Source organism: Hippichthys cyanospilos, chromosome 1, assembly GCF_059441005.1.
Source record: "Hippichthys cyanospilos isolate Australia breed blue-spotted pipefish chromosome 1, RoL_Hcya_1.0, whole genome shotgun sequence".
Lineage (NCBI taxonomy): Eukaryota > Metazoa > Chordata > Actinopteri > Syngnathiformes > Syngnathidae > Hippichthys > Hippichthys cyanospilos.
In genome coordinates this window covers 8,750,538-8,772,685 of record NC_142369.1, presented here as the reverse complement: position 1 = coordinate 8,772,685, position 22,148 = coordinate 8,750,538, and the positions used below count along the sequence as shown (strand labels likewise).

The following is a 22,148-nucleotide window of genomic DNA, read 5'->3' as shown; positions in this document are numbered from 1 at the left end:
TTTGGGGAAGCCAACAGCCCTGTATCCCACTAGACTAGATCCAGCCCTGTAGTGAACAGAAATCGCTCTCTTTTTCTTTTCTTCTGGGTTATCAATAAAGAAGGTAAAGCGTTGTAATGTCAACTTGCTCAGCACAGTGTCTTACAGACCAATCGAAAATAAAACACGCGTCGAGACCAATGCAATAAATAGTATGTTCTAACCCGCACCATTTCCAGTGGCCAATTTTGTTGAATAAAGATAAAGCTGACATGCAAGAGTTTTAACAATGGACTCATTTCTATGTGGTTCGGTCTAGCCAAACTAAATATAAAGTTAAATAAATGAAGGCAGTACTTTATCCGAGCATAACACTTAATATTCGGATCTATGTGGACATATGTTTGATGAAAAGAGAAACACGTATTATAATATTGATCTGGTGATGACATGCCATATGTCACTGCAACTCTGAGGCTAACCTGCTAATAGCTACACGTATAGCTATCAACGCTATCCTAATCGGCATGTCACGTCGTGCAATAAAATATCTATTGCGCATCAGACATATGCAGTTGCACATTGAGTAAGGTTAGCATCTTAACTAACGTTAACTTCAATTAAAATGTTTGTTTAACCGTTCAATAAACTTTACCTCATTCACAGACTCGCCAGTGCATGGAAGTACGGCAAACACCGAGGGCATAAATGAACAAAACACCCTTCTCAAAATTAAACGCGTGTGTTTTGCGTGTTTTGTTGTATAAAGAGCTTACTATAGAAATTAACCTTTTATTAGTATTGTCTTGAACATAGGTGTCGATATATTTTAAAGTGGGTTGTGACAATGTGTACGAGTGTTCAAATTTAACTACAGAAAAAAAACGAGGAGCGCTATCATATTTCCCAGGGGAAACTGAAGGCAGCACGCCGGTGTTGATTTGCCTGATGTTCTCCCATTGGCTAGTCCGTTCTCGTGCTCGCTTGTAACGTTGGGCAGCGCATGCGCTTTGCCGCTCCGCAGCAAAGGTGGCGTAATTAAGCAATAGAACATGGGTGGATGAATGCACTATAGCATTCAAAATAAAAGTATTTTATTGTTTGTAATATTGTAAAACATTAGACGAACAACAATATATTACCCCAAACGATAAAAATATTGCCTCACTGTCAATTTCCCGTCAGCCAATAAAATCTTGCTCAACGCAGGTAGGTTTTAGGGAGGTCAGGCGGTTTGGTTTTTAGTTTGAAAGGCTGTAGCGGAGACTGTTTTTTGACACCTTCACCATTGACCGCCGGCGTGTCTTGGAAAGTCTTGAATGTGACTTGGAGCGTAGTGAGTGGCGAGTGGTGACCATGTCCGCGTTCACACGCGAACTGGACTTACCACCACTCTCTTTTCCAACTTCGAGTCCATGAAACAGCAGTAACGCGGGGCCTTAGGAATGGCCAACTCGGTGAGTAGCCGCTCAGGAGGGCTCGGCGCAAGCTTGCCCGCCTTAATGAATGCAATGGTTGCATATGTCACACCCGAGGAGTCGGTGCTTTTCACTCCGTAAAAAGGATTTGACCAGCACGCTAGCTTTAGCCCGTACGCTCTTAAAGTATATTTTTACGTGTCATTCCGAAATATAAATGTTTTTAATAGCGAAGTAGTGATTTGTTGAGCTGCATGGATGTTCATTGGATTGTCACAATCTATATTCAAGTTTACAAGTTTACTGTAATTTTAATGGAACGCCCCCGTGTTAGCCTTTTTTTTTATATATTGGGGTGTTAATCACTGACTAATTTATTTTGCTGTGTACTGACCTGCCAGTGATGTGAATGTACTTTTTCTCAAGTCCAATTTTCAGCTGCTCCGTCGGTCATTTCATTAGGAACACCTGCTCACTCCAATTTCAATACTGTATCTGGCTTTGAATAATTGAGAAAACACTTACGACAATTTGACGTAATTGTTGTGCAAATGCACATTTTGCACTCTTTTTTTTTCTAATGTTTACTTCTCAATATAATGCGGCGTACAGTGACTGTACCTAAAATTCTGTGGAAATTTAAACATAAAAAAAAAGTTGCTTTCCAGTGCTCGATCCTCCATTTTCCGTATTTTTCACTGGGACTGACCCCATAAAAAGAAGCAATCTTGTCTACTGATCTCATCTCTCACCGCAGCGGTCTGAAGTCAGCCACTGGCCTTTTCTGCTGTGAGATGACTAATAGGATGTTCTCATTTATTTGCGAGAACTACTTAAGTTTCAGTTTAAACAACCTGTTTGTATTGTTGGCGGTTTTTTTTTAATGTTTAATGAGAAAACAAATAGATATAGGTGAGTACCGACATCAATATTATTTTATGGTATCGGCACTCAAGGAAGTTCCCGATACCAGATAATGTTACTTAAAGGGATAGTCCACATATTTAACAATTTTCAGCTTTTATTTTGTTAAAATTCATTTGATGACAAAATAATTTTTCATGTACAAATCATAATACTTTTAAAAACACAGTTTACCAGTTTCTGTTGATGGAAATGATATATGTGCTTAAGGGTCAGGTAACGACCAATCACGACTCGTCTTTTGTAGTTTTGATCATGTGATGTTGGCAAGCTGAGCCGCGGATGGTCATTACCTGAGCCTTAAGCACATGTAATGTAATATCTGTCGACAGCAAGTGGGAAATGTGTTTTTAAAGGCATTAATTTTACATACAAATAATTTAGTCATCAACTTAATAGTAAAATAACTTTTTATTGCTACAAATGGCTGAATAATTGATCGATTTGTTTTTAAGTTTTGCTCAGTAGTAGTTGGTGCTATACAGTACTACGTTTGACGCATCGATGTATTATCTAGTTTGGAAAGAAATGGGTTTATTGACATTTTTTTGTCATTTTTGTTCAATTCAATTTTGGATATCAAAAGTACAGAAGGCATTTACTCTGTATCCGCAAAAAAAAAAAAAAGTGCTTTCAAACATCTGCAAAAAACAAGACTGGAACGTTGAATGGGTATGCTATCTGTTATGAATCAGCAGGCCAGGATTTTTAAAGATCGCTGAGTGGTGCACCTCTGGTTGATACGCTTGTAACAAATTAATCATGCTTTAAACACAGGAATGTAAAATCAACACCTCCCCTCCTAGGGTGCCGTTCAGGTGAAACTCGAACTTGGCCACCGCGCCCAGTTCCGAAAGAAACCCACTGTGGAAGGCTTCACCCACGACTGGATGGTGTTCGTCCGAGGACCGGAGCACAGCAACATTCAGCACTTTGTGGAGAAAGTTGTCTTTCACTTGCACGAAAGTTTCCCGAAACCAAAAAGAGGTGAGGTGGGCTGCTTTTCGTAGTTTTTAATTACCGTTGTAAATGTACGCTGCTCACTGTAAATGTCTCTAAACTTAAAACCACACTGCAATAAGGTTAATAAGTTCCACAGTTGTTACTGGAGTTGGTAAACTGTGAGAAGGATTTAGTGTTCAGCTCTGTTGGCCTGATGCATTCAAGTCCCATGTGGGGTGGGGCCGGGGAATGGTGTCAAACAAATGACCTAAATCTCAGGATAGTCTTTTAAAGATAATCAATAATGTGGGTTTTACTGACTTTGATCGGAAAGGGCGAAATGGGCTACAATTTGGACCGATTATAGGTATGCATGTACCAGTTTTAACAGCATTTATTCACAGATAATCATCTTTCATATTCTTTTAAATATTGCACTCTGGTAAAACCAATATTGCATCATATGGGGTTCCGTTGGAGACCTAATCTCATTGTGAACAGATTTAGGGGTGCCATGGAATCTCATTGCTGCCTGGCACCCTTGCAAGCCTGTTTCAAAGTCTTTTGTTCGGGTCCGTGTCACGGTTTACGACCAGTGAGCTCCAAGCCAGAGTCTAAACAGACGCTTTGCTCCCGTCACTTTTTATGCAGAATGTTGAGAATGACCCAAAAAAAAAAAGATGCTGGCGCTTCATTATTACCTCAAACTGTTCTCGGCTGTTGCCATGGGAACAGCCATTGGCAATTCCTCTTCCACACATGGAGCCAAGGAAGACCCAGTGCCTTTTTTTTTGGTTGTTTTTTTTCCCCCCTCAACAAGGGGCTCGGCGCCATGATTGGATCTAATGGCCTCAGTGCAGAATGGCTGAGGAAAGACTCGTACATTGAAAGCTGCGATGTGGGTCTTGAAAATTACTCCACGGCCTGCACTAACAGCGAGGTATCCCCATTTCTGGAAGAAAGAGCTTACTGTTGGTCAACTTGGCGACAGTACACACACACACGCACACGCACTCTCTCTGATGGCGTAATGATTGGTCCAACATGTTCGCCCCCTGGCTGTCTTTTGGCCTCAGCCGAGTACTGGCATAAACCCTTGTTGCTTCCCTCCAATCCTGCATTGGCGTTTTCATTTGCGGCTTGCTTTTGCAACCGCATGGATAAGATGCACTTCCTACAAGTCCAAATTTATTGTTATTTTTTTGTGTTTTAGATTGTTGACTTTGGTCATAGTTTTTCCGACGTACGAAAAGTACTGTGCTCAAATAGAAATGCAGATACTGTGTTGGGGGGGTCTCTTTGACTGAGGAAAAGTAAGTAAAGTGAATTTAGAATGTCATACACAAAACATGTTGAAATGATGTTCCACAAAGGGGAAAAAACTTTATTTTTTTACCTTTTTAAAGCTATGCTTTAGCTAGCATACATGCGCCCATTACTTTGCTAACATTGTGACCTGACAAACAAAGCAACCTGAATTAGCATGATAATTAAAAAAGCACACCTTACCTGTATGTTCTTTCTCTGTTTGTTGTTTTAATTGTATTCAATCAGATTAGACAAATATTTCTTAGGCTGCCACAGGACACAGTGGATCAGACATGAGTCATTGCATTTTTCACAATCTATCAAAGAACATGTTAAAATATCTATAATTTTATTTTCATCCCTTTGTTTCAGATTGACAATGCAGAAATTCACTAACATGTGTAGATTGTGATTAAGTTGGTGGTTTGAACAGTAACATATTAAAAAGTAGACAAAAGCAGATGTAATCATCAAAGTTTTTGATTCCTTTCATAGCTAATTACTTGTCTTCGTATTTTCATCTCTTTGGATTCGGAATATAATTTGTTGCGCCATCATCATTGGTGCTACCTGGTTTGCAATCATTCATGTTGCTGCTGTCTCTATATTAATGCCTCATACTCTAAGTCCCCCAAATCTCAACTTTGTCTTGTTTTATGAGGATATGTAATAGTCAATTTGACAAAGATTGTTGTTAAAAGTAAGACTCGGGCCGTTTAAAGTCTAGAAAAATCAATACTTTAAAAAGCTAAGGTACTTGAGCACCAAAAATTTTGTATTTGGTAGTTTTCACCACCGCTGCCTATACACAATAGAAAGTGCCCCCCCACCCACCCAAAAAAAGAAGAAGAAAAAAAAAAACCTCCCGGCCAAGAGGTGCAGTACAAAGAGAACCCAAGCAATGAAAGTTACGGACCAAGTGCTGCTGGCAGCATGAAAGGACCGCAGAGGTGGGGGGTGGGATTGAGGGGGGGGAGTGAGAGTCCTGAAATTTGGAGACAGCCGCCACCACCACCTAAGGACAGGAACTGAGCTGTAAATCCCGCCTCTGTGCTTTATGTGGTCCACCTCTTGGCATGTCTTTCAGTGCTTTTTGACATAAAACACGCAGGTTGCACTCCTTATCTCTCCACTTCAAACTAATGGGCCCCAAAAAGATGATTGAACTTGCCGGAATAGTTCTTTATTGTTCGTGACAATTTGTTTCCACTCTCTTCAAGTCAAGCTGTCTTGGTGGCATTTGCAGATTCAAGTTCAAAGTCCAGCAGAGTCAAACACTGGATATTGACTGTATTTATTGTTAGCTAGTCAAAGGTCACTGGATTGTCAAACGCGTTGAACCATGCAAGAAATGATTTCAGGTGTTAAATCTTCAACCGTTTTATCAGCGTTGCTGCACACGATGCGATTGACCCAGCTCTTCTTATGGATTTAGCTCAGTTCCAACGGTAGCTGTTGTTGCTTACGTTTGTACTTTAAAATCCGTTTTAGCTGAAACAGTATTTCACCTGACCTCGTAACTTCTCCAGACCGGCCACCTGCGGCGTGTCTTCCGAGCGACTTGGCTGACAACGCAAACTTGGATGTTTCTTGGAGAGCCGGTCTTTTAATCTTGCCAGATTAATCTCGACCCCGTTAGCGTTGTCCAGTCTCGCTGTTAGCTGATTAGCGCAAGGTCGTTTAGGTCAGCCGGGGCTGTTAAGAAAACATAGCGCGCCGTGAGGTTGTTTTTAAAAGACTGGGACTGTTCAACCGTGCTGCTTCGCTAATCACCACCCACCATTGTTAGGGCACCTCCCGCCATGGACTACTATTAAAAAAAAAACAAAAAACAAAGCTACATATAGATTGTTGTGAATTATTATGCATTTAGAATTGTTGTTAATTAAAAATTCTGAAGGTTTTGTGCATATTATTTCTACTTTGAATTTAGATTGCTTGTATCAAGGCTTGTTTAATAATAAATCTTGGGTAACTCTTTATAAAGGAAACATATAAATGTATTTAAAGAAATCAAACACTGATACCAGGACTGTTATTGGGATAATACTACGCGTCTGCACTGTCCTAGTACTTGGGAAACAAATGCTCATAAACTTCGATACCAATACCACTTAACTTGGCGGTAGTCTATGTCAGGGGTTAGCAAACTGAAATGTTGAAAGATCTATATTGAACTGAAAAAAAACAAATGTCAGGAGCTGCAAAAAAAAAATAAAAAATAGTGAGGCTTACATAAGCCTTACAATGAAGGCAACAAGTGTCCATATTACCTATAAGCACTTTTTGAGTTTTTCCCTTTTTTTTCTGGGAGCGTTGTTCAGGGGAATGCCGTTGTATATTTCGACTGTTTTGTGTGATCTATCGGTAATTTCTTTTTCACCTGTGAAGCCCTTTGAGACTGTGGTGATTCAGGGCTATACAAATACATTTGATTTGATTTGATTTGATATGCAGTTAGATATTAATGTTCGTATCACATGTTGATAAATTACATGCAGAAGCACGTATCAGTTGCTTGGTATTGGTAATGGTGCATCTGTATTACCCCTAATTTGCTTGCTTTATCACACAACCTAGACATTTAAGTAAAAACAAGTCTCATTTGACCCCTAACAGCTTGTATAAAATTGTTACATTTTGTGGATTTTGAATTTTCTGAGTAAAACTAATCAAATTTCTATGTGAAAAATGACCTTATTTTGGGTATTGGTCCTATGTGATCAAATCAGTTTTTATTCATAGTAAAGTTCAATGTTGAGCAAAACAAGTGAAAATACTGAACATTTAATAAAAAAAAAAGAGGCAATTGCAACTAAATGTAAGTGTACAATTTTGAACACACTGTAAGCGGTAAAATTAATAAGTTAAATCTTGTTTGAGCTGATCGGAATGTCCTGTGTGTGAGCATCCACTTCCAAAGCTAAGCACACTTGTCAAACACATGCTGACATTTATTGGACGTCCACTTTTGAAATGAATGGCACTCTTGGGATTAGGCTGCACTAAGAGTCGGCAAAGGGAGAGACTTTCTTTCTTTTTTTTTTTTGTGCCACTCTTTTTGTTTTCCCCCTTTAAGCTCGGTGTCCGACCTGGCCTCATTACAAGGCAGTCTGTGGAGAAAGGCCAAATACAGAGTGACTGGCATTGTTCTGTGATTGGCATCTCATCTGAAACCAAGACTTGTGGGGAAAGAAAGAGAGTGAAGAAAGGATATGAGCGCTAATTTTCTTTTCCAGGTCAGTGGTTACTTTGTGACTGCTCAACTGCACTCCCCTGACATGTTTGTTGGCTTTATTGCCGCACAATAATAACATAGCAGCTATTTCTGTATGTATTATTTACAATCTGTGAGTCAAATACTGTGGTATACTGCTGTGAAGGAACAGTAGCAATACAGCATGAGAACCATTGGAAAATCTAGGATTTTATTTTTTAAAGGTCTAATGAAGTTTTCATACAAATGTCCACTCTATTTTGACTTGGATACATACTCGTATTTAGCTAGCATATTTTAGCAATAGTGCTGGGCAACAAATCTAATTAATTCTATTGTCAGTTTTAAAAATCAACCATTTGAAATTCATCTTTAGTATATTGTCAAATAAGGATTTTGAACAAGTGGCAGAATGCTGGATGGATGGTTTAAAGGATGTATTTATGAGTTACTAACTACTTAATATTTGGTGTTTAAGCAAGTTAGTCACAAGCTATGAATAGCTTTTTTTGCACAAGCAATGAAGGTTAAGTTTACAGTAAAACATTTAAAATCTGTATACATTATTGTTGACTGAATATTTTACACAGGTTTTTTTTTCTTAAATAAAACCTCTCAATAAATTTCATTGGGGTTTATTACTTTGATTAAAATTTTAATCATGAGAAAAAAAGGTGAAAAAAAGACATTTTTTTTGCTTTTATAGCCCAGCCCTAGTTTACAATAAACTACGGCAAACCATAAGAATATGTCAACATGTGAGGTTAAGTGCTGTACCTACTGTTTTTCAATCATTTATGTTTTAAGAGTATTTTTCACAAATATTTACTGTTACAACGGCTTCATTATCGTGTTAGCAAGGTGTAAGAATTGTCGTCGCATATCACATGAAGGCACTCTTGGTTACCTCCATATTTATTGTTTTAGATTTGTTTTAAATGTATTGCCTAGGTTGTTTTTTTTAAATCATTTACAGTAATTTTACATGACTTTTATTTCATTTTTTGCATTATCTTAGTAAGTATAGTATAAGAATTAGTTGTCATCTTCAGAAGAAGGGCACCTCAGTTCGTGCCATACTTGGTGTTTTTCATTTGTTACATGGCCGAGAAGCGTTTTGCATTTAAACATGTACTCTTTAACTTTACTATTGCATTAGAAGTAGCCTAACTGTCTTAAGAATACTTTGTCACAGAAATGCATGCTCACTTACTGGAAACCTTTTTTTACTGTATTTATAGAATTGGTTTTCGTGTAGTGAATATGACTTTGATTTAGCCTAGCTTAGCGATAGTCCTTGACGCATTTCCACTCGCACCCACTGAGACACAGGACCCCCTGTATATGTATTTTTTAGGTGTATTCAGGCCAGTGTTGATGACAAAGTCATCCAGTGTATCCCTGAGCCCATCACTTCCTCAAAACATTGAATGGCACTCTTTTAGCTGGATGTCATTGAACGTGACCCCTCTTACACAATTAACTCCAACCCATAATATTTGCTCAGCGATGTTGGGCTTTGGTGGCGAGGTCGACCTTGCCGGAGTTTGTCGAGCCATCAATGTCAGGAAAAGGGAGGGGCTCCAAAAGGAAGCACACAGAGATGGACAGCAATGAAAGCGGAGTAAATTAACGGCCTTATTTTAACGTTTCTTTTTCGAGCAAATGGTCTCGGGGATCCTTGAGTAAGTTCCGTTCAAGTCCACTGGGAAGACAGCCTGACAAACATGCACCTCTGAGCCAAGAACACCTGAGCTCAATTCAGTTGTTTGTCCTCAAAGTCCATGGGGGCAAACCGGGAGGAGGGGTCTGGCATTACTGATGAGGTGCTGATTTTAAGCTTTTCTTGCTGATTTTTTTTCTGATTGTTTAGCACACGAGCGGAAATTGGACTTAAGTTTCCCTGGTGAGGAAATAGCTTTATCAAGTGTGTAGTTGCATTAAACTCTTTCTTTTTTTAGTTTGCAAGGACCCACCGTACAAAGTGGAGGAGTCTGGATACGCCGGCTTCATCTTGCCTATTGAAGTTTACTTCAAGAATAAGGTACATTTAATGCAAGTAAATTTTGAACGTCCATGAAACTCATGGACTCGCTCAAATGAAAATCAACCTGTCTGTCTCAAATAGTGTTTGAACGACAGGCTGCAATGCGTACCTAGCTAAAGTCAGTGATTCATCGCACTGCACAGCACAAACTCAAAAATATTTAAAGCCTTGAGTTGAATAATTGAGTCATTTTTCACCTGAAATAGATTTCCCTGGTTAAACCATCTTTGCTTTCTCAGGAAGAGCCGAAAAAAGTACGGTTCGACTACGACCTATTCCTCCACTTGGAGGGCCATCCACCTGTCAATCACCTTCGCTGCGAGAAACTCACATTCAACAATCCCACTGAAGAGTTTCGCCGCAAGCTCCTGCGAGCAGGAGGGGTAGGTGTGCATGTTTTTTTTTTTTTTTTTTTTTTTTTTAACTGTCCACACTGGATGAGAGGCCATGTACTGTGGTTGCTCCTATACTTAGAGCTCTGTGTAGTCATTATTGTTGTGATGAAGCGTCAGCAGCCTCCATTTTATCTGCTTGCTGGCCCACAGAAGACCCCTGTAGTCTGCAGGTTTTATGACCTGAGCTAAGTGCTCTGTGTTTACTCTGCCTGCACGCCTTTTTTAACCTTCAAAGACAAACCCGCATTCTCGCTCTGTGTCACTACTGCTGGGTAGAATAATTTAAAGCTTCGCTTCACATACACACACAAATGTCAATTTTTAAATGAATCTATCATGAGGAACATGGCAATAACAATTTCTCTTGTCTTTTCCTTGAGCAGCAACGGGACCCGCACAAACGCACCTCAGAGGACGCAAAAGTAAGATTTGAATCGTATTGCAATAGTGCACTAATTGCACTATTCAGGTCATTTTTTTTCCCCATTGTTATATACAATTTTTTTCTCTCCTAAGATCTCATTAGCGCTACTCCTGTGGCGCATCCCGACTGCCCTTGTTGTCCTTTTTACCTTGTTAGTCCGTCTTTCTATGTTTCGTGGACAGCTCGAGGCAGTTGTCGTATATGTTGCCCTGTACTTGTGCAGCCTAATGATAAAGTGCATCTTGAATCTTGAACTATTCGCGATAGTTATGACTTTTATGGCATAGTGGTATTTATGCTACAAGTTTTTACAATAGTTCTGACTTCAATGCACAAAAACTAACAAAGTAACTAAAACCTAAATTGCAAAAAACATTTTCATGAGCAAATTAAAAGCAAGTCTGCTATAAAGTGACCAACTGAAACTGCATTTTATGTTTATAAAGCTATAATTATCGCGAAAATGTCTTATGTTTTCATTTTTGTCAATTAATACCATACTGGAGTGTTGTTTCAAAAGTATTTATTGCTGTATTGCTGTACGTTCATACAAATGAAGGAAATTCAGGTGTTTCAGAATTATCATTCATCGTACTTAACACAATACCAAATGACCTTTTTTAAGTTGCACTCAACTGATGCTCCATGTTTTAGAAAAACTAATACTAAAATTTTTGCCGATCAGATAGGCATCAGAAGATGTTTGCCATTTTATGCAAGAATGATCAGCTGATCACTTTCTAATTTGTCTCAATCAATTGCTGCTGTGAAGTAATTTATTTACAATATAGTAGTTTAATTACAATGTTTTGCTTGTTGCACCCATTATTCCTACCTCAGGTTGTTTTCGTTTTACCCGACTGAACTTTTACTCTATTTCTGACCAGGTCTTAAATGCCTTCTAGAGGTCATTGATGCTTTTAACAGTTTTGGGCATGGCGATGATTGTTAAACCAAGGCCAAAATGTTTTCTTTTACAAGTATTCTTGAAAGTTTTTGTTAATTCTCTATAAACACTACACAAGTATCTGCAATGAATAAGTTATTGAAATATATATCTTGCCACATAAAAACAACAGTTTTAACAAAGAAATGTAAAACACTGATAACTACAATGAAAAATCTTAAATTAAAATTAGAACCCTGCTTCAGTCCTGTGCTGTCTTATGTAATCGACGGTAAACAATCTGGTCTTAGTATGTGGTCATGCTAGACAAGAAAAATTTCATTAGACTTACTGTTTTTTACACAAGTGTTTCATGGAATGATACCTTTAATGCTGCAATAGCATAGCTTAGCTCATTCACTCACATTGATGGCTATAGACATCAAAGAACCGTTTTTACTGGCCTGTAAACTAATGAGATATTTCGTGCAATAACGACGACCACTGATTCAGTTTTAGACATTCTAAAAACTGATACTAGATAATGGAATCCTAAGCCTAGCTAACTGCGGATTGTTGCTATCCTTCTGGCAGGTAATGGTAATGCAGGAGGGCTCAACATCCTTGTTCGGGTCGCAAATGAAGCTCCCTATGCTTCCCAACAGCACCTTGCCACCGTCGGGCTTCTCTGACCCACGAAAGAGCAAAAGCTCCCATGGGTCCAAGGTCTGTTATGCATCCATGTCCACTACAGCCAACGTTTGAGGAGCGAAATCCTTCATTTCTGCTTAGAAGTTATCCATTTGTGTTTCTTCTGTATCTGGTTTGGAATGTTTCTATTCTACTCTTCTTTTTTTCTGGCACCCAAAGATCAGCCGCTTTAGTTGCTTGTGTTGTGCCGACAGCCTTGACAAAACGTGCTCCATTCAGGGCCTTCATTGCTGCGCGCTCACTTGGGGTCTCTGGCAAAGCACTAAACAGTTATTTTACGTCTGGCCGCGGGAGGGGACTGGCTTTACTGCTGTGACGGAGCATGCTTGAGTTTAGAATGAGCTGGCAGTTTTATATCCTCAAGGTCCTCGGGTCACAAGACGATGGACAAAATAAAAAAGGCTTTGCAAGTGTTGGGGAGTTGTCACACACCCCATCGTCTAGACTGTTTTAATGGCTTTATTGCATCGATGAAATATTGACAAGAGGGCCTGAGGTGAGACCAAATGACCCCCGTCGTTAAAATCAATCCATTTCCTCTTTCCTCGAAGTCGCCGTCCGCTTCATTTAAAGAACTGCGCGCGTGTGGGGCAGTTGACAACCGCCTCACTAAATAAGCCTTGTTCAAACAAGCAATTTATTTTCTGTCAGGCTGTAAGTGGTGGCCTTAAAATGTAACTCTCCAAATTATTTTTGTTCTTAACAGAAAACGTCTAGTTGATTGCCTCCATTTAAATGAATACCCAAATGTTATACCTTTTTTGTAAGCATTTTACTATACCCAGCCCTCAGTTGGCTTGTAGAATTGGCTGCTATCAGCTGTTTTGAAAATGGCAAAATTTTAATTTTTATTTATTTATTTAATTGCATACTTACAGTATTGACTTTTAGATCCACTCCCCCATTTTTCATGATGATTTTCTTAAACTAATACTCAAGGGCAATTCTTGGATAGTATAAACTTTATAAAGTATGTAAATATTGCAAAACACTCATGTTCTACCTGTAATTTATCACTTCCTTGTTGAAAATTTTAAGGGACCAAAACAAAACTTCCACCAATTATCATAATTGACTTCGGACTTAAAAAAAAAAAGAAACATATAGCATTAAGCCCCTACTTTTTACATATTTAAATGGCCACACCCGCTCTTTCTCTCTCAATATCTTTTCTCACCTAGCGCTACAGGTGTAGAACAGTGTTTACTTTAAAATATTTGTGGCCTGGAATCATATTCTTGTGGTAAAAGGTTTCCTGTATATCAATAACTCATTGCTTTTGAAGTGTATCAATTGCCACCATTTCTTTATCATGTATGGCACGATTGACTGCACCATAAAAAATGGATTAACCATGAACACACTTTCAACCGTGGAATTGATGAAACCTGTTTATTTACAACCTCAATAATGATCCTGATTATATTCGCTATTATACAGTATATTGCAGTGTTTACAACTGCTCACTTCCGTCCACTCAAAACAGGCTAACCCAAGTCTGCTTTAATTCTTGCCTCCAATAGGACGGGTCCAAAGGAAGCGGTTCGAACCTTCTCATCACAGCCACAACCACCAGCACCAACAGCAGCAGCGTCTCCAAACCCCACAAGCCCTCCAGGGACCACAAAGACAAGCCGCCAAAAGACTTGAAAGAGACCAAAAGTGCCTTCAGAGACTCATGCTGGGAGTCCAGCAAAGCCCCTAAAGAACCTTCCAGAAAACCCAAAGAGAACCAGCCACTTCGAAATAGCAATCCTAAAACGGGATTCAAGGAGCCCAAGTCTTTGTCTCATCGGAGCGACGTCTCAAACCACGGGGCCAGCAAGCGACTCTCCGCCCCCGATGGGGACAATCACGTAACCAAAAAGCGCAAAAGGGGATTTGGGGATTTGTCCGGGAAGCAGACATCCGGGTCCGATGCCCAACATTCCGATAAGAAACTACTGAAGGACAGGCCGCAGACGCAAAGCGGTAAATTGCATCCAGAGGCCGATGAAGCGACCCAGCGGAAGGCGTCTGCGCTACCGCCGTTCCAGGAAGTGGTGGACCCCAATGATTCCGACATGGAGTCCGCAAAGTCAGACGTAAGTAGCGCGCTAGTGAAAAATAGCATTGTCGGAATGCAGGCTTATCATGGTTAACGAAAACTCACAAAATAAGTACGACTGAAATTGGGACAAACATTTTTGTCAGTTTTTTTTTTTTTTTTTTTTAACTGTGATTACAGTATCAGTCAAAGTTTGAGTTGACAACACCTTCAAATTCAATTTCTTACTCTTGACAATGCACAGCTGTGAACTGAGAGTCATTCCAGGTCACAAAGCATCTTCCAAATCATAAAGCTGACTGAGAAAATACTAAGGTGTGCAAAACTGTTGGCTATTTCCAAGGTTTCCAAGTAACAAGAATTATTAGGATCCTACCAATGTGATTTTTTTTTTTACTTTAGGTTGATGCCGAACCCCCCAAGGAAAAAATTACAGCGTACTGATTAATCTGCAAAATAATTTAAATATTTATAATGTATAAAATAGCATTTGTTCCTTCGCAATGCATTTCAATAGTCAACATTTATATGCAGAGTTTCATGATTTACAGGCCATCTTGGTACCTATATAGCAAGGATCAACTTCATCAATATTGTCCAAAAAAAAAAAAAAAAAAACTCTTTTCGGTTCACAGACTGCATTACATGGCACAGTTAATGAAGTTATAAGGACATTTATTATTGTCATGTGTTAGTCGTTCAATGGGTGTCATATTTAACTTATCATATGTGTGCTTAATTTATGTGTCATTACATATTTTGTTTGGTTTTTTTTCAAACTGACTTCCTTGTAAGAATTAAGATTTGATTTGTTTTGAATGATAGGTCCGCAGAATAATTTATCAACAAAATTCGTCATGTATTAAAGCTAACACAAAGCTATAATATGGATTTATGTGTAATAAACAACACCAGTGTTACTTACAGTATATGTAACTGTTGTAAATGGTTAGAGTACATAAATGTAGAATGTTAAAATAATCTGTACACATTGTCAATTTTACAGATTATGTTTAGCCAATGCTTGAAGTGCCAATTGACCAATTTAATCGGCTGGGCCTCAATACTGGAGTTATAGAAAAAATGTCTTTTTATTTTAGTCATTGTCAATTAATATATGTGAGTTGTTTCTGGTTGTATGGAAGAAAAATTTCACGCAATCATTTGATGATTGTATTTCTTTGAATTTATTACTGAATAGTGTCTTTTTTGGGAATCTTCACAATAATTAGATTAAAATGAAGCTTTTTTTTTTTAAATATAAACAATCTTGCTCTAAAAAGTAATTACGACTAACTGATTTAAAAAAAAAAAGAGTTACAAAATAAGAACGAACGATGATGAAAAATCCCAAACGGCAGGATAATTGCAGTTGTATTGCCATTCGTTGCACAAGAGTCGCTTTAAAGGAATTCCACTTCAAAAGGAAGTGGGTGAAGAAAGATATCCTATTCTGCTCCAAGGGGGAGGATTTGTTGGTGGTCAGTTGTTGGTGTTGCGGGGCTATAAAATCAAATGGAAAACAAGGAGAAAATCTGCTTTTATGGTGCTTTGCTTGGCTCCAGGGGTCTGCTTCTAGGATTCAGAGGAAAGCGTGAGCACCAATAAAACAAGATGGGCATTTGCATGGATGGCCAAGCCTGGAACCAGGGAACTTTTAGAAGTTTGATTCTTATACAAGATTGCGCCTTTTCACATATATTGGTCTCAAGAGAGGATTTGACGTTTGCCTACTTTACACACATTGGAATGAAGGATGTCCCCATAAAACGGGTGTTTTAAAGCCAAATAGTAGACTGATGGGAGGATTTATGGTTTTACAACACCTGAGGACGGGGAATCACAGTGATTAGTAATAGAATTGCAGGGAGTCAAGCAGTATACTCACTGGTGGTTCCATTCCTCTATTTCCACTGCTTACATCAAGCTCTTTGTTTTTCATGTAAGATACAATCCTTTTTTTGTGTGTGTCTCTAGGTTGTGTGGAAGTTCTCGGCAGGCTGGTTATAAAAAGGGATGTGGTGTGTGTGAGTGTGTGTTGGGGGGGGGGGTGACAAATGCCAGGTGTTTGATTCTTTTCAGACTCACAACCCTGGTGGCCGCAAAGCGCTGGCCCTCGTTTGTCATGTGACCATTCGTTTGATCTTGGTGTTCCCTCTGCTCACTGGGCCAGAAACGGCCGAGACCAAGGGGAAACTGTGGATTAAGGAGTTAGCGCCGCCATTCATGAAGGAGGGGTGAGCGATTAATCGAATTGAAATCGACATCGCGATGTAGTAAAGGGCAATTTTCAGAATGCCAAGGCTGACATTTTCGGAAGGGCAAAGGAGGAGGGGCACGATTCCGAACCCATTTTTTTTTCTTTTTAGTACATTAGGTTTTCATTATAGTGAAACAAATATGTGAAAATAAATACAATGTACAATATTCATCAAAGGTTTTGAAAGACCTTCAAATTCACAAGAAAATTCAAGGGATTAACAAAAAATGTATGGCTGTGAACTGAAAAGTCATTCCAGGTCATAAATCATCATATCAAAAAAGTGACTGAGAAAATACCAAGATGTCTAAAGCTGTTCTGGGAAAAGGGTGCCTACTTTAAAGAATCCTGAAGTATAAAACGTGTGTGTTTTTTTACTTATGCTAATTCCATTAATATTTCTGTATAACTCCACTGATTTAAGTATTGATCTACAGTTAAGGAATGTTTATATGATCATATGATCACTTCCACACTTATTATTTTTGTTGTTGCAACTCCCCCACCCAAAGATACCGGCCTGCGTCCCAACGGTTGGGGTCCACTGTTTTTAAAGTGTCCTCAAACTGCTACTAAAAGTCAATTTATTGTCTTTGAAGAGGGCTTTTTTTGTGGCTTTGAGTAAGGCAGAACAAAGAGCTTGAAAAGGAGTAGTGGGAAGATTTGTGGCGCGATGTCCATGCCGTCCCGTAAACCAACAGACCAGCTGTGTGTTGTTGGTTTGCAGGAGGTGACAGCTATTCAAGTCCTCCTAACGCCTTTTGTGCTCACCGCTCTCTTTTGCCGTCTTTAGCATTTTTCCTTTCCCCCCCCCCCCCCTCTCTAGGAGCAATTCGCATGCTAAAATCTATTTTGACATATTTTCAACTCCGTCTTGCAGAATGCTATTCATTCGGGCGGTCTGCTTAGCCTTTTCACAAATACAGTGGTACGTCTTCTTACAAAATTAATTCGTTCCAGAAGTCATTTCATAACGTGAATTTTTCATAAGTAAAAGTGCTTTTTACATGTAGCCTAATCCATTCCAAGTCCCCCCCCTAAATTTTCCTAAACCTTTTAAATTCATAATATTAATTGTAGCAGTTGATTATATAAATGGAGTTCATTTGTTTTCCTTGAGATGGCACTGCTGTATTGGTGGTGCGTGCATAGAACTTTGTTTAAGATGTTTTATTTGTACGTTTTTATTTTACCTTTCCAGTGATCTAGGCGTCATTTAAAAGCCCAAAGTAAGTTAACTAAAAAGTTTAGTTTAAGATCATGCAAAGTACTTCCTGTGTGTTACGCTTACGATGTGTTAACGACGCTAACGTCAGACGTGACAGCGCTCTAGTTAACTAGCAATTCAAGAGGAAGTGTTGAGCTGTTTGTTCACAGCAGCCCAAATTGGTATGTATGTGTTTTAATGTGAATAATATGTATAATGTTAGTTGTAGCTGATGTCAGTTTTTTGTTTGTTAGTTCTACAGTGTGTGCAAATAACCGGCATATCAATAAATTGGAAAAAAAAAAGCATAAAAAACTATCATATACATAATAGAATTAGCAGCTCCATTCGCAAATCGGAGATACTGTCTTGTTTGAGCAAGCGCTGGTGTCTCATTATTATTGTATTGTATCCTGAATTTTCTTTCATAACTAGAAACAATATTTTTCCAAAGCGGAGTTTTGTAACCTGAATTTTTCATAATGAGACATTCACAAGTAAAGACCCCACTGTGCTGGTTTCAATAACAGCTGCTTAACAAACACGCTTGTTTAAGGACAAGTTAGTCTATGTTTTAATCTTTTTTTTTACCCCCTTTTCCTCTACTAGTCGGAACAACCCAGTCCAGCCAGTTCCAGCTCCAGTTCAGGATTTGCTCCCACACAGCACAAACGCCAAGGTAATGAATGTGTTTAATATTTGGAGCACTGTAGCTGCCACCGTCTGTGATTATTATCGTCACAGCGGCTTACGTTCTTTACGGTTCACTGCATCCAACTACAATGTTTAATATAATACTGTGGAATCAACTCTTTGGTGCAAAGGGTGTGTTTGAAATTTTTCTCTCGGACGCAGTGGTGGATTTGATCATCAGAAACAGGGTGGCTATTCCTGACGCCACCCACATAGGTAACAGTCTCCCACAAGCGCATCGGCCAAACACTCAGCCATGCATGGAGGATCGCTAGTAGCTCCACTTGTGGCATGAAGCTGCATTTGTTTATGTCTGGCACTTGTAAATCATATACTGTCTCATCAGGGAATTGTATTGCATTTGAGTAGAATTCTTAGGGAGGGCAACACAGTGGATGAGTCTTAAACACGTCTGCCTCACAATTCTGAGATTGAGGTTTTCATTTTGAATGCAGGCTTTTCCCCCCAAAACATGCATGTTACTGTATTTTCATTTTTCACTCTAATAGAGCCCGATTATTCGACCAACACCAGGCTTTATAGCATCAGAATTTTTGAGCCGATTACCAATCACGTTTTAAAACAACGATATCACCAATCCCATTAGAAGATGGACCAGTATATCCCATCAGAAGAAACTACCTCAGACATAGCTGAAATTTGCATATGATTGATACACATTGACATGCATTGGGGGGATAATTAAACTAAACACTCTCCCCAAAGCACCAATAAACATTAAACACCTCCTAAACATTAAACACATTCTCATACACAGATCATTTTATCATTGCGTGAAATGAAAATAAGACATTTTCAAATATTTGCTTCTATTTTGGAAAGCAATGGTTAATATTAAGTCATCGCCAAAATAATCAACAGAGCAACTGATTATTAATAGTTTATTGCAACCCTTAAAAAAAAAATACTTCTAAGTATTGGAAAATGTTACTTTTTTCATGTACTGTATTTACATTAAATGATTATGATTTTTTTTTTTCATTCCATTTGAACATTTTGAGAATTCTGGGAAGCTCTATCTCCCTTTTTGAGTTTTTCAATAAATTACTCCTGACTCAAGCATGAAACACAACTGTTTATTTTGTCTTTCGTGCTAATCCCTGTTATTAAACATTGCTTTTTGTGTGTGTGCTGTTTTTGTCCTGCATAGTGCTTGGCCCGCTGCAGTCAGTGATGCAGGATCTGCATTCGGACGACCACGACGATAATTCCGAGGAGGAGGACGACCTCGATTTGGATTCTGATGCAGATCGGCAAGCGCACATGCACCTCGGCCACCACCAACGCAGGTTGGCAAACAAAACGCCCTTATAGCTGTGCTTTAAGCCTCTAAATCTTTTGTTTGTTTGTTTTTTGTGCAGTATAAATGAATGATACACTTATAGCATTGTCCTTTGACTTCATACTCAGGGTCAGTTTGAGTGATGGCAGTGAGAGCGACAGCTCCACCCCCTCACCACCCGCACGCAATGATATCCCGGGCTTATTAAAATCTACGAATAACCAGGTAAGATGTTTTCTTCTATCTTCTTCTTCTATTCCTCTGTACGTTGAAGTTAAACTAAAGCACCTACCTTTTTTTTTGCACCTTAAAACTAACACACTCTGTAAAACACCCTAGACAAGGTAGCAAAACTCACGTCTATTTTGCGATAGTTGAAACCAATTAAATATCGGGCATTGGAATACAAACTAGTGCATTAATACGCGTAGACACTTTGAAAAATACATATATATATATATATATATATGTCTAAACCTCTGCATAAAACGAGGAGGCCAAAAGTATGAGCGCGTCCTATAAACGGTCATTTAAAAATTTGATTTTTTAATTTTTTTTCCCCGACACCCTTCGAGAAGATTGATCTATCAGCCACATCAGCCGGGTTTTGAGGCACAGATGTGCGGTTTTATATCGACTATAGCGTCTTATACGCAGGTGCCTCTTATTTGCGGAATTACAGTAACTGCAGTTTACTGATTTTGGAAGGACACCATCTTCCTTGTGGATTTATTAAGCAATATACTGCCCCCTGGTGACCACGGACCAAACTTTTCGCTAATAATTTGCACTGAATAATTTTTTTTTCTCTTGGGGGGGTGAAAAATTGAGGAGTCAGTAAATCACAAACATGCAAATGTCGCAGAGTTCCGTTCACCTCTGCTTCTCATAATTTTTGACTCTTATGTGATTTTATGCTTCCCTCCCTCAGATACTGGAAGTGAAGAGCCCCAACAAGCAGAGCAAGCAGGACAGAAACAAAAATTTAGATTGTGACAAGGTACACTTATTTTTTTGTTATCGTTTTGGTTTTTGTGTTACCTAGCAATGCTTGAATTATTTGCCATTGTTGTCCATTTTGCAGGCATACCTTGACGAACTGGTCGACCTGCACAAAAGGCTGATGACCTTAAGAGAAGGGCACATACTCCAACAGGTAATTGTTTGAATCGACCTGAGTGGTGTGGACCACATTTGGGAAAACAAAGTTCTTGTAAACGTCTCACTTCCATCCACAGTCCAATCAAAACAAATGATGCCGGGAATCGTTTGCATTTCTCCAGAATATGTTCCATCCTGTTTCCTGTTTTCCAGATTGTGAACCTCATCGAAGAGACGGGCCACTTCCACATCACAAACACTACTTTTGACTTTGACCTGTGCTCCTTGGACAGAAGTACAGTAAGGAAACTCCAGAGTTACCTGGAAACCTCCGGACTGCCGTGAAGTTCCGAGCAGCTTGATTTCTTGACGTATACTTTAGGCTGTTTTTAGGGGGGTAATATTGGATGACAATTGAATGCAATGCAAAAAATCGAGCGAATCAGATCACCCGCAAAGCCTTGAATCCCTTCCTTCCCGCCGAAAAATGTGGACTTTTGCTCTTAATGAATGTGTGCGTGGTCAACATTTGCCTTACAACGCTGTAACGTCTTATTTATTGAATTTGAATTTGCCCGTGTGTGAGTGTGAGCGCGTGTTGCAAAAACAAAGGACTTTATTGAAGCACTTCACAGCAAGCAAGCGTTTGAAAATTGTTTGTGTGACAGTGGAATCCGAAAACAAAATACCCTCACACATGTTTACAGTAACGTGGCCCAAGAAGCTAACGTAAAGATTATTTGTGAAAGTTGGAATAAATATATGCAAGCGGGCGACCTCAAAAACCCTGCAAGGTCCAACTGTATTCGATGACTGAACAGTGACAACTGCATCTGAAGTTCATTCCGAAATGTCACCCCAAGGTGGGTTTACACCTTACTTTTTGTTAATCATGATTAATGTTTTTTTTTTTTTTTTTTTTTTTTTTTTTTACCAAATCCATGAATGATGTGCTGCTCGATGTCAAAAAAAAATATTCACAAGCAATCAAGTAAGTGCTCGCCCAACTATCTGGGTACAAAGTCAGTTTTCCATTTTACAGCAAACTCGAACCTGTCAACTGGAATGCGTTCGCTCAAAAGTACTGTTACGGGTGTGTATGATTATAATGTTATTTATTTTTGCTTGACTGACAGCTGTGCCCACAAAGCTCAGCGTAGAAGGACAAATGTTTTTGTTTTTCAGATGTAAACGGATGGTGGTAACACTTATGAGGCCTTCTTTTGGTTTCTTGTGTATTTTGAGGACATACAATAAATACTCTGTTTGCTGTACAGAGAAATTGA

The 22,148-nt window shown here is 39.0% G+C and overlaps 2 protein-coding genes across 3 annotated transcripts in view; one reads left to right on the top strand and one right to left on the bottom strand.

Moving 5' to 3' along the window:
* focad (focadhesin) overlaps positions 1-652 on the bottom strand; it is a 24,923-nt gene extending 24,271 nt beyond the window's left edge. Inside the window, exon 1 of the mRNA XM_088434896.1 lies at positions 635-652. The gene's annotated coding sequence lies outside the window, so the exon portion shown is untranslated. The remainder of the gene's footprint in view (positions 1-634) is intronic.
* The window catches only part of mllt3 (MLLT3 super elongation complex subunit), a 26,280-nt gene extending 4,132 nt beyond the window's left edge, over positions 1-22,148 (top strand). The window contains exons 1-13 of one of the 2 annotated variants that reach the window (XM_088434981.1): positions 1,287-1,436; positions 3,128-3,308; positions 9,750-9,832; positions 10,075-10,218; positions 10,614-10,652; positions 12,135-12,266; positions 13,775-14,335; positions 18,375-18,444; positions 19,630-19,768; positions 19,890-19,986; positions 20,693-20,761; positions 20,846-20,917; positions 21,076-22,148. In XM_088434981.1, coding sequence (XP_088291107.1) covers positions 1,425-1,436; positions 3,128-3,308; positions 9,750-9,832; positions 10,075-10,218; positions 10,614-10,652; positions 12,135-12,266; positions 13,775-14,335; positions 18,375-18,444; positions 19,630-19,768; positions 19,890-19,986; positions 20,693-20,761; positions 20,846-20,917; positions 21,076-21,207 — 1,731 coding nt within the window. In that variant the 5' untranslated portion in view covers positions 1,287-1,424 and the 3' untranslated portion in view covers positions 21,208-22,148. Of the gene's footprint in view, positions 1-1,286; positions 1,437-3,127; positions 3,309-9,749; positions 9,833-10,074; positions 10,219-10,613; positions 10,653-12,134; positions 12,267-13,774; positions 14,336-18,374; positions 18,445-19,629; positions 19,769-19,889; positions 19,987-20,692; positions 20,762-20,845; positions 20,918-21,075 lie in introns of those variants that run through there. The other variant, XM_088434991.1, reaches the window with a different exon arrangement.